The sequence below is a fragment of the Urocampus carinirostris genome, chromosome 16 (genome assembly GCF_059441175.1).
Source record: "Urocampus carinirostris isolate Australia breed hairy pipefish chromosome 16, RoL_Ucar_1.0, whole genome shotgun sequence".
NCBI classification, from domain to species: Eukaryota; Metazoa; Chordata; class Actinopteri; order Syngnathiformes; family Syngnathidae; genus Urocampus; species Urocampus carinirostris.
In genome coordinates, this window is record NC_142364.1 from 12,369,409 (window position 1) to 12,382,609 (window position 13,201).

The following is a 13,201-nucleotide window of genomic DNA, read 5'->3' on the forward strand; positions in this document are numbered from 1 at the left end:
TTTAAAACATAATTTCTTGATGCTTTGCACACTATTACTGTTCTTGCAATTGTTTGTATTTTGTCTTTAAATACCCCCATTATTATTATCCCCAGATTTTCCAATTGTGTACTCACATATACATACATATATATTTTTATGGGAATTGCAATCACTATTAAGGGGAGCCATTGGATGAGCTTGATATGCATGTATAAACCTGACTATATCTGACGTTAAAACATAGTTTGAGTTGTTTAAACTTTTAACACATTGCAATATTATTGCATTGGTTTCTAATTTGCCTTTTAATAACCAATTTGGCAGCTTAAGAAAACAAAAATCCAAGTTCAGCAAGTAAAGATGTGAACATTCATAGCATAAATGCAAAATGCAAAACTATTATCCAGACCTGTTATTTGAAGAATTAAATTAGTAATTTACTAGAAGTTACCTGAAACATGTTAAAAAATGCAGTCAAAACAAGATTGTTTTCACTCACGCACACATTTATTCCACAGCTTTTGTTTCGCGTGTGTATTCCAAAAAAAATGACAAGAACATGAAAATATATCTGACTTTTACTTAACATGGAGATTGAAAAATTGGGGTTTAATAACTGCTTTATACATGGACTCCAAAAATGAAAACAATGGTGTAAAATGAAAAAAGAAGTATAATTAATAACTCATGGAAAACAAAAAACTGCAACCCAAAAAAATCCCTTCTGCAACACAGGACATCCAAATAAATAGTTTGTCACCTGCTTTGCAAATAAGATTCCCCAGCCGAAACATATTTCTTTGATTCCTCTCCTACTTCTCTGCTCATTCTTCAAGTTTCCTGTGCTATTTTATTTCCTCTTCCTCCAAACGGTCTTCACTTTTATCCGCTTTTGGATTTGGCTTGGCTAATGTGCCATAAACAGCCATGGCCTGCAGGTGGATACAAAAAGAAAAACATGAGGCAAGTAGAAGTATTACTTCAAAACAGTGTTGAAATAAATGTGACTTGAACCCTTTTATCTCTTAAAACATCTTAAGGCACATTGTCCGCTTAAAATGTTTAAAAATAAATTCCCGGCACACGTTTCTTTTAGCTTAAATAATCACGCTTAAATAGAACAAATTTTGCTTATCATCCGTGTTCACAGTGGCAGAGACAATAACACAACTAATTGATTTTAGTGTATAATTTTGCTGTTATTTTGAATTTGACTACCGTAAAATCCGGGCTATAGAGCGCACCTGATTATAAGCCGCACGCACTACATTTTATGGGCATTATTGGTTTTGTCCTTACACAAGCCGCACCTGTATATAAGCCGCATGCGCCCACATTAAAACATGTAGCAAAGTCAAAAGCTTATCCCAAATTTGACTAGGTGCCGCGATCGTAACTATAAATATAGTATACAATCCAAACACCACAATCGGCAACATGAACGGAAAATGATACCTGTAATTAGAATTTAATGCATAACCTTCAAAGTCCGGGTCCCGTTAAAAGTAATCCAATGAAAAAAATGTATATTTCCAAAGATAAGGGTGGGAAAAATATATACCGGTATCCACTATTGTCCGCTGCAACAACAAACAGATTTAACTCAGCTTCACCCCACTTCCTGTCAGCCCGTGTTTGCTCCGCCCCTTCTTTTTGATTCGCTCGTAGAAAACATATCACAAAAAGTCTCTAAAATAAATACATTACAAATATATACAGTTGCAAATACATATTATACATGGTCACACGTATTTACAAAAGACGGTACACCGAGAGTTTTCAAAGCTTTAATAATAATAATATAATTTTCATCCCAAACCGTGCCTGTGAAAGGTACCAACGCGCTACTAATAACACACTCGCAACGCATCATGCGTGTCTGTTAAAAAAAGCCTTACCGCAATTGCGAAATTCACGGTTAACCGTCCTCGTCTTTCTCCTCATAACTGTCGCCATCAAGGGCGACTTCCTCGTTATCGGAAAGAACCTTTGTCAGACGTACGCAAACTAAGAGGATGCCGTCTACCTCGGCGCACTTATTCCACCGGTCTAAACCTTACTTTTTGTACTCAAGCGCCGCGGGTGGCCGTTAGAAAAATTACATAAATTGGCCGCTTCACTGAATAAGCCGCAGGGCTGAACATTTGGGAAAAAAGTAGCGGCTTATAGTCCGGAATTTACGGTATTTTTGAAACCTCTTTCGCTATATCTAGATCTTGCTTTTCTACAACGATAATAACTGAATCCAGCAGAATTATGTGAAAGATCTTTGGCTGGATAGCACAAACCTGCACCGAAATTTGTCTTGGCTAAGAAAACAATACAAGTTATTAATTTATCAAAATTATTTTCCAGTTATTTAGGCTTTGACTATTTTTGAAACATTTTTTAAACTATATTTACATGTAGTTTTTATGGAAAAAAATATTATTTTTGGGGGGGAATATAAGAAAATATCAAATAAAATTAGCAAAATGATTTTTGTCAGGGACTGGCACATCGTTCCCTTAGAGGGAGCCAACTTGGGGGGAGTGGCTGGATAGTGCCCACCTGCTTGAGAAACAGTGCCTTAGAAAATACTTGTTTAAACAGTGAGTACCTGCGAAACCATACTACTAATGTCGCCGGCATTGGAGGGGAGAAGGAGCGTGTTGGTCTCTTTGGCCAGATTGGAAAAGGCCGCCACGTACTGCTCAGCCACGCTCAGCGAAGCCGCCGCGTTTCCGTTCTGAAAGAAAAAAAGTTACACATCGGGGTCATCCATTAAAAGCGGGGATGGGTGGACAAGGTTTTTGAGTGGCAGGCTGCATCGGGTTCAATTTTTTTGGGGGGGGATCATATACAACAATAGCATGATTGCCTAACCCATTTTCAGGAAAGAAAATGTCTAGATCCAAGACAAAAATGTTGTTTTGTTATCTGCAATATGATTGCACAAGTTGGTCAACCATCGATTGAGGTAAAAATATCAATGTGTCCCAAAAAGGTGAGTTTAGTTCTTTGTTTTCCTCGTCTTATCCCCGACTAACCATGGGCTACCATACACATTCATACAAATGTGCACAACTGATGTGTAGCAACCCCTGACATTCAGAGTCATTCAGTGACCATGCCGGGCAGCAAAGTGGTTAGCGCGTGTGCGGCACGAGGACGAACCTTCCAGGGCAGAGTTTGCATGTTCTCACCATGCTTGCGTGGGGTTTACTCCGGGCACTCCGGTTTCCTCCCACATTCCAAAAACACGCATGTCAGGTTAATTGGCCGGTTCAAATTGTCCCTAGGTGTGAATGAATGAGTGAGTTGTCTGTCTGTGTGCCCTGCGATTGGCTGGCAACCAGTTTAGGGTGTCCCCTGCCCACTGCCCGAAAATAGCTGGGATGTGCTCCAGCACCCCCGCCTGCGACCCTACTGAGGATAAGCGGTGCAGATAATGAATGAATAATCCCAAGACCCAAGCAGGGAGGTAATGGCAATGTTAAAGTCTTGGGTGTGACTCGGCCGAGGCTTGAACCGGCGACCTCCTAGTCTCTGGGTGGGCGCCCTACCCCTAGGCCACCAAGCCAGTTTATTAGGAAAAAAATAAGATAAATAAAAAATGGTGACCTATGTTTTTTGTTAACATCACGATGAATTCTACTTGTTTTGTAACTGATTACCGCCAAGGGCTACCAGTGTTATACACACTTCAGAAATAATTATTTTAGCATGCTGTAACTACATTATTATGGAACAATTCAAAGTAATTTAATGCCGGCTCAGTCAACCACTAAAACCTCATTGTGTAAGTCAAGATCATTAGCCAGAAATGTTGTTAGTTACCTGCGATTTCATTGGTTGACCGACCTGGGCACTGATAGTGCAGCTTTCTATGGGCAAAGTCATTATTCAGCCTCAAATAAGTGAGCTATGGACTTAAGTAATTAGCATATAAATATATTATCATGATATTTTGACCATTTTCATTTGGCGAGCCAGATTTGAATTGCTAAGGGGCATTGTGATAATTTAAAAAAAAGCCGTTATTACTATGTTATTACAATGTTACTACAATGCAGATATGTTACTGAAACGCTGTTTATCTGCATCATCAACACAGACCAGAGAATCATTGGTTGCTCTCTACCAAGTCTGGAGGACATTGCCTACTCTCGCTACCTCAGCAGAGCAGAAAACATCATCAAGGACTTTTCTCGCCCCGGCCACCACCTCTTTGACCTGCTGCCTTCCGGCAGACGCTATAGGTCGCACAAGCAAAAACAAACGAACCTGAGACAGTTTCTTCCCCAGAGCCATTACCACCCTAACACACACCGCACAAAAAACTGAAACACTTGCAAACACACTACCTCATACAGATGTAAAATTGTAGACATTTCTATGCTCACTTTGCACAATGTTGCCTATTTTGCACCACCGCATATTGCACTAATACAACCGGACCGGATTTAAAAGGCCGAAAAGGGCTGCGTGTGGCCCATGGCCACGAGTCTGCCCACCACTCGTTTGAAAGGACCCCGTCCGCCCCCACTCACCTGCTCAGCCAGGGCATTAGACAGCAGATGGATGGCCTTGGCTTTTGCCTGAGCTTTGGCCAAAATGGCTTGCGCCTCACCTGGGGGGTGAAATATTTCCAGTTACAAACACTTAGTATCAAAATGTCTCTGCCGTCGCTGAATCAGGCTCGCCCACCGGCCGCTTTGTTGATCTGTTCGGCTTTTTCTCCTTCCGAGGCCAAAATCTGAGCTTGTTTGTGTCCTTCCGCCACGTTGATGGCCGACTCCCGCGTTCCTTCAGACTCCAGAACCGTGGCTCTTTTCTTGCGTTCCGCCTCCACCTGAAATATGAAGGCCACATTTTTATAGCTTTGCTCTGTTTGGACATCAAAATGATGTCAAAATATTTGCCTTCAAAATTGTATCCATCAACTGTCTCCCTTTTTCCTTCGTTGGGTGAGATTGTAACCAGATCACTATCGCTGATAACTTCCATTATCATATTTCTATCATGTTTTGTATTGTTTTTCCAAAAGATACTAATTGAGGTGAGCAAAAAAATTACTACGTTTTGAAATGTTTCCATTTTCTTTAATAAAATAAGTAATAACCAAAAACAGCAAAATGGTGTGCAAAATTTGAACTCCATCATTTTTTTGCAGTGCAATCTTAAACAGCTCAAACTTAGTTATTATTACCTCACGAGCAGACCAAGAGTATGTAAAACGGAAAAAAAGGTCTTCTGCTGCCATCTACTGACATAGATGAATGTTACAGTACAGACGCTCCCCTACTTACGACCATTCGACTTGGGCAAAACGGTAGATATGAACATTTTTTTCGGGATGTCGAAAAATATCCGGACATTGCTGCAAGTTAGATTTTGTAATGTGTGGACCTTTTTCCGAGTACAGGACATTACTGTAGTGCTTCTTTCCGCTGCTACTGGCGTGTGGTGGCGCTGTGAGAGGTCACAAGCATCCACCCCAAAGAAGGAATCCACTTCCTCTTCCTAGTTCGTGTGTAAACATTCTATAATGTATGTCCAGCATGCGAATAACTTTTTTTGTTTAATATCTCGTGCATCTATATGGTTGGTGTGAAGTGTAAATAAGAGGCGAGTCGTTTCTTTTGAAATGAAAGTGGAATAAGAAAGCTTGATGCGGTTGAGAAAATGGTTGGAAGGCTTTTTTTTGGCCAGTTTCTACCACGGAGGAGGAAGTCGCCTATCTCTTGAAGCTCATCTTCCAAAAGTAAGTTGAACTTAACTTTAATTCTCTTTATAGAGCGTATTATTTGATGAAATGTTTATTTTTTAGTACAAAACAATACGGGTTACTTCTGCAAGCCTTAAACACTCTTATATAAACCTTAAACATACAGAATATAGCACTGAAGCAACTTACTAACAAATTCAACCTACAAACGATTCTCTTGTTCATAAGTAGGGCAGCGTCTGTATTAAATTTGGTCAATAGAATTTGCTGTAATTTTGTATCTAGTATTGCCATATTTTTAACCAACTGTAACTTGTTTTACCATACAATTAATACTTAAAGTGAGCAAAAAATATCTCACTATGTCCTAAATTTTCTTGAGTAAAATAAGAAAACAATAATTAAAATCAGCAAAACGATGTGCCAGATTTGTTTTTTCATTTTATTCAATTTCTTCGGTCGATTTGTCGTCAAATAATTACCATAAATATTTGCGTTTTGATTAAAATAAACAGAAATTTGCCGCGTAAAAATTTCGATTCAATTGTGCATGTAGCCGCACTTAAGAATATGAGATTGAGATATGAGGTTTGCCAGCTTGTTTGAATATCTAAATCTGCTGTGATGCTCCGAAAGGTGAGTCAAACTTAAAATTAGCCTCAACGAATTAACTTGATTATTCAGCAAAATGATTTATTGACCCATTAAAACGCCAAAACAACACAATTTACCTTTTTTGTTGTCAGTACACTAAAGTTTATGGCCTGACCTGCATCTGCATGGATTCTTTGACCCTGGGCGGAACGTGGATATCTTTGATTTCATAACGCAGGCATCGGATTCCCCAGTCGTCTGAAGCTTGGTTGATGGAGTGGACGATGTTGGAGTTCAGGGACTCTCTTTCCTGGACGGGTAACGACGACACGTATACATCTTACATCTTTTTTGAGAAGACACAAAATAACGTACCGTTTTTCCTTACCCTAAAGACTTTGTCCAACGTGAGTTTTCCCAGTTCCGATCGCATGGTGGTCTGTGCGAGCTGCGTGACGGCGTATTCAGGATCCTCCACGCCGTAACTTGCCTAGGAAGGGAAAAAAACAAGAGTACGGCGTCACACGTATGCAAACAGGAAAACCTTAAAGAGTCATCAACACAGCCCAGAAAATCATGGGCTGCTGCCCGCTACCATATATGGACAACAATATTGCAGACATCAACCATTAGGCCGGGCCCGGCTTTTCTCTCGCTGTTTTTTTTTTTAAAAGGATTCACTCGGAGGGGGTGATTTTTGCTATCTTGGACAAGCTGTCCCTTATCGGAAACGGCAAATATCCCTTTTGCAGGGTCGTCAGGGTAGCGTTCATGCTGTGCACCTACGAGCCAGGCTTTTCGTTGTCAGAATCAGCCAAAATCACCTTTCTTTCCCAATAAAACGAGAAAATTCAGGGCTCGGTCACTCAAATCAAGTTAATCTGTCGGGCTTGGGCTGGTTTTGGCCTAATTTTTTTTAGGCCCGATATTACCTCTACCAATGCCATATTGTCTGGTATGCTGGCCGCATCTTTGAAACATGGGGAGTCATAAACACAGCCCAGAAAATTATGGGCTGCTCTCTGCTCAGTCGAGAGGACATTGGTGACGCCATTATTAAGGACTCCTTATACCCTGGCCACCTGTTTGGCGTTTTTTACTGGCAGGTGCTACAGGTCCCATAAAACAAGGACAAACAGGTTTAGAGACATTTTCTGAAAGAAGAAATACATTAAAACTAAGAAAGAAGAAATGGAAAAAAAGGGAAAATTTAAAAAAGAAAATAGTAGACGAATAAGAAAATTATAATAAAAGGGGAAAAAAGAAATAGATATAGAAAATAAGACAGAAAAACAGGAAAAAATAAATCATACAGAAAAAGGAAAAAATAAAAGAAGGGAAGAAAGAGAGAACAAATGATCAAAAAGGAAAAAAAAAACACACTTTCTTCTCCAGGGCCAGCACCACGTGCCACTAGACTGTGAAAAACGATATCTTGTCGGTGCATAGAAAATGTGATTTATGTTTTATTTCTTGACTTTTATATTGGAAATGCTGCAAATGTCATTGCACTATTGTTGTGATGATTACAAATTTTGCCAGTCTACAAGCACTACCTTGGAAATATTACCCATCTTTCCTAATACTCCTTATTTTATTTCTTTCAAGTCTTTTGTAACATCTTTAACATGAAGTGTCACATCTAATCCCTTTGTTAACAATATGCACCGAGATGTAATCAATGAAAGAAAAAAAAATCCCGTTTTAATGGATGACCCTTGTGTGTACTAAAATATAATTTTTTTCTCTCTTACTCTGTAAGGGTCCAGGATCCTCAAATACAGAACTCCGTCGATCTGTAGCGTTACGTTATCTGCAAAGCAGAAAATTGAATAGAGATTTAAATCTGGAAGAATGGAGATTTTATCAAAAGCAAGTCACCTAAAGACACAGCGGACTGCTCGGGGACATCGATGACGATTTCTTTCAGGCTTTGCACGTAGCGGATTCGGTCCAGTACTGGGATCAGGAAATTTAAACCCTGCAAAAGTTACATCATAATGTTTCAGATTAGAATCAACTACAATAACAATCAATAGCTGTATTTAATTCTTATTCCTAATAAGTCTTATATTTGTTTTAAATGTGCTTGCTTGCAATGAAGAATACTTCTAAAGCCAGGGTGTTTCTTTATGGGCTATTGAACACTTGCAAAGAAGGTTGCTTATAATGCTAGGATTGGGTTGCACACTTTTTACATCATTGTCATTAATGGCCAATTATGTTGCAGTTATTTTGTTTCCTTTAAGCTTGATCTCTTTCTTCTAACCTAGGGGATTCAATAAAAAGGGCTCAGGGGAGGACCTTTAGAACAAGTTGGATGATTGCATCTAGATGGTTTTGTCAGGACCAGAACGGAGACAGGACACTTGCGCTACGTTTCTCTCAGTTTTATTGGAAAAAAGGAAAGGGTTGCACCCACGATCCAGTGATCACTGGGCGAGGGAAGCAGGTCGCTCTGAACGCGGAAGTGGGACTTCCGTGGGGAGCGATGGCGGTGTCGGGAACGGAAAAAACAGGCCAGTAGCCGGGGCAGGGGAGGAAAAAAAACGTGGTCGGGATCAGAAACGAGTCGAAAACCAGGAGAGGAGAGTAGCCGTGGTCAGGATAAAAAAAACGGGTCGAAGCCGAGGAACAGACGGGAGGAAAAACAGGTGGGAATCAGGGTAGAAAAAGGCTTTCCTACAGTAATCTGAGGTTCGCAGACGGACTCACAACAGGTGACAGAAAGACGTGGGTTTAAATAGTGACAGGGAGCCAATCAGAGTCCGAGGCAGTTGGCGCCAAAGGAGCGGGCACAGCTGATTCACATCAGTAATCATGATAGGTTTTGTAGTCTTTTTCTGTTCTCCTAGCAAGCTCGAAATACATTGATGTCTTCTCTCCTTGTTTTGAGAGTCTGGGAATCTATGAACTTTGAGCCAGTTATTGTACATCTAAATAAATCAATGTTTTCTGTCCTTATTTTGAAAGTGTACTCAACTATAAACGTATCAGTCCTACTAAAACGGGTTTAGGAAAAAAAAAAAATTCAACGTATGGTACCGGTTCTAGGATGCGATGGAAGCGTCCCATCCTCTCCACCACCCAGGCCTCCTGCTGGGGTACGAAGAGGACCACCGTGTTCATGGGAAGAGTGGAGGCGTAGCGCTCATTCACCGATGGCGAAACCCACAACTTTGGACCCGTTCGCCGGCCGTGCTACAAAAACAAAACAAAAGAAAGTAAAAAGTATGTTGACAAGACCTTAAAATGAGGCAGAGGTCTGGAGTTGTAATACTACACATAAACAGAAACACGTTTTAACTACATTACAGCCATACCACAGTGAGAACGCCCGATCTCGGGAAGCTAAGCTGGGTCAGGCCTGGTTATTATTCGGATGGGAGACCGCTTGTGCTGTTAGTCGGTCATTTGGCCGACCCTCTGCTGCAACACCACTGACTGTATTGCCCACCCCCCGGCTAGTAGCCAGTGAAAAGGAATTTCTCAAAGGGACCATAACAAATGAAATTAAATAGATGCAAAGGTCTTAAATTATTTAAAGAAGTTGAAAATAAATAGCCCTGCGATTAGCTGGCAACCAGTTCAGGGTGTCCCCTGCCCGGAGATGGCTGGGATGGGCTCCAGCCCCCCTCGCGACCCTAATAAGGATAAGCGGTACAGCTGATGAGATGAGATGAAAATAAATATTTGCAAAACGTTCAAAAAACAACGTTTAGGGGGCTACATTTGGACCGCTCCCGGATGAACAAACACAAAGACGACTATTTTGGAATTTGATTCGGTCCGGGTTGTTTGGAATAAAAACAAAGTTAAGTCAAGTCATGGTTATTTGTATAGCCCTTAATCACAAAAAGTCTCAAAGGGCTGCAAAGACTACTTTTTATGGTTTCTTCATTTTTCTTATGTTAAAGTTTTTGAGTTTTCCCTTGCCCTCATGTTGGTTTGAGATCAGGGTATGGTGTCATAATAATCTGTGGTTTGCAATAATCTGTGGTCTGTGCAGCCCTTTGAGACTCATTGTGATTAGGGGGGTCACGAATAAACAAGACTTGGCTTGACTGAGGTTTTGAGTTTTTCCTTGCCCTCGTGTAGGTTTGAGATCAGGGGATGGTGTCATAATAGCCTGTGGTTTGCAATAATCTGTGGTCTGTGCAGCCCTTTGAGACTCCTTGGGATTAAGGGCGCCACAAATAAACATGACTTGACTTTACGTATCTAAATAAATAATTTGATAGATAGAGATGAAATAGATCCCTAAAAAAAAAACATTAAAATTAGTGGCATCAATACACAAATAAATAATTAAATAAAATGGGTTTATTAAATAGTTAAGTTTCTGTGGAAATAGTTCCATAAAATACATATAATAAAAAAATAAATGAATATATTATTCACAAAAAATTGAAATATCGATGTCTATTTTGGGACTAAACCATGTTTAAAATCTTCTGGACCAGATTGAGCCTAAAATCCAACGTCCCCCCAAAAATTGTTGGGGTCAAAAATGATCGAAAAAAAAAAAGTTTTTTCAACGACGTAGAAAAGTAGTTTATTTAGGGACTACATTTGGTCATCTGCTGCTATCTACTGGCATAGATGATACTTACTATTTTTAGGACTTAGTTTGATTAACGTTGATTGGGCTAAGAACAACCACAATTCTGATGTTTATTTTAGGCCTAATCCTGGTTTAAAATCTTCTGGACCAGATTGATCCTAAAATCCAATGTCCAAACCACATCTTTAAATTGTTGAAAAGGTGATAGTAGGAAAAAAAGTATTTTAAACGATGTAGTCAAGTAGTTTATTAAGGGATTACATTTGGTCATCTGCTGCCATCTACTGACATAGAAGATACTTACTATTTTTGGGACTTAGTTTGATCAACGTTGATTGGGTTAAGAAAAAACACATTTCTGATGTCTATTTTAGGACTATACCATGATAGAAATCTTCTGGACTAGATTAAGCCTAGAATCCAACGTCCAAAAGACACCTTTAAAATGTTGAAAAGGTGAAAGTAGGAAAAACGTCTTTTTAACGAAGTACAAAAGCAGTTTATTAAGGGACTACATTTGGTCATCTGCTGCCATCTACTGGCATAGATGATAATTACTATTTTTGGAACTTAGTTTGATCAACGTTGATTGGGTTAAGAAAAAACAAATTTCTTATGTCTATTTTAGGACTAAAATATGTCTAAAATATTCTGGACCATATTGAACCTAAAATCCATCATCCCCCCCACCCCAAATGTTTTTGGGTCAAAAATGATTAAATTAAAAAAAAAACTCTTTTCAACAGGGTAGACACTTAGTGTATTTAGGGACTACAGTTGGTCATCTGCTGCCATCTACTGGCATAGATGATAATTACTATTTCTGGGACTTGGTTTGATCAACGTTTATTGGGTTGAGGAAAACCACATTTCTGATGTCTATTTTAGGATTAAACCATGTTTGAAATCTTCTGGGCCAGATTGAGCCTAAAATCCAACTCCAATTGTTGGGGGCAAAAATGAGGAAATCGAAAAAAAAAAAAAAACGTCTTTTCTACAACGTAGAAAATAAGTTTATTTAGGGACTACATTTGGTCATCTGCTGCCATCTACTGGCATAGATGATGCTTACAATTTTTAGGACTTAGTTTGATCAACGTTGATTGGGCTAAGACATTTCTGATTTTTATTCTAGGACTAAACCATGTTTAAAATTCCCTGGACAAGATTGAACCTAAAATCCAACATCCCAAAGACGTCTTTAAATGGTTAAAAAGGTGAAAGTAGGAAAACCGTCTTTTCTACGACATAGACAGGTAGTTTATTTAGGGACTACATTTGGTCATCTGCTGCCATCTACTGGCATAGATGATACTTACTATTTCTGGGACTTAGTTGGGTCAACGTTGATTGGGTTAAGAACAACCACATTTCTGATGTATATTTTAGGACTAAACCATGATTGAAATCTTCTGGACTAGATTAAGCCTAAAATCCAACATCCAAGACGTCTTTAAATGGTTGAAAAGGTGAAAGTAGGAAAAACGTATTTTCAATGAAGTAGAAAAGCAGTTTATTAAGGGACTACATTTGGTCATCTGCTGCCATCTACTGGCATAGATGATAATTACTATTTTTGGAACTTAGTTTGATCAACGTTGATTGTGTTAAGAAAAAACAAATGTCTGATGTCTTTTTTAGGACTAAAATATGTTTAAAATTCCCTGGACCAGATTGAGCCTAAAATCTAACATCCCAAAGACGTCTTTAAATGGTTAAAGAGGTGAAAGTAGGAAAAACGTCTTTTCATCTGCTGCCATCTACTGGCATAGATGATTCTTACTATTTTTGGGACTTAGTTTGATCAACGTTGATTGGGCTAAGAAAAAACACACTTCCGATTTTTATTTTAGGACTAAACCATATTTAAAATCTTGTGGACCAGATTGAGCCTACATTTCAACTAAATCCACACAACAACAGATAGGTTGGCATTCAATTTGGTCCTCGTTGATTGGGATAAACAAGGCAATTTTCCACGTTTATTATAAGATTTAAGCATTTTCTGGAGCATATTTGTAACCAAAATACAACGTCCAAAAGACGTTAAGAACTGGTCTTTGAAAAATACCTGAACAAGAAGAGAGCCGCCGCTCCGGACAAGTGTTCTTATCATTTTGTGATAGAAACAAGAAAAAAATAAAAGTTAATTCGGATTATTACAGAAAAAAAGTCAAGTCCATTCAGTGAAACTCGCTACTCATTACGTGACCTAACGCGGAAGTGACGCTAGGGGTGTAACGCTGAAAAAAGCTCGCCGCAACGGCAATCGAATTTAGTTCCTTTACCTATTACCAAGTCAAAGAAAAATCTAATATTATACAACCACGACAACAAAAAATGTAGTATTT

General features: G+C 39.2%; 1 protein-coding gene across 1 annotated transcript; it reads right to left on the bottom strand.

Annotated features, from left to right (window-relative positions):
* Nucleotides 1-467: 467 nt before the first annotated feature.
* On the bottom strand, nucleotides 468-13,090 carry stoml2 (stomatin (EPB72)-like 2). Its single transcript, XM_088356005.1, has 10 exons — nucleotides 12,922-13,090; nucleotides 9,332-9,487; nucleotides 8,168-8,267; nucleotides 8,041-8,099; nucleotides 6,675-6,776; nucleotides 6,462-6,596; nucleotides 4,672-4,816; nucleotides 4,515-4,594; nucleotides 2,582-2,710; nucleotides 468-914 (listed from the first exon to the last, which is right to left on the bottom strand). Exons 1-10 carry the CDS (start codon nucleotides 12,964-12,966, stop codon nucleotides 828-830), a joined length of 1,038 nt encoding a protein of 345 aa, XP_088212131.1. The 5' UTR covers nucleotides 12,967-13,090; the 3' UTR covers nucleotides 468-827.
* Between the last annotated feature and the right edge of the window lie 111 nt (nucleotides 13,091-13,201).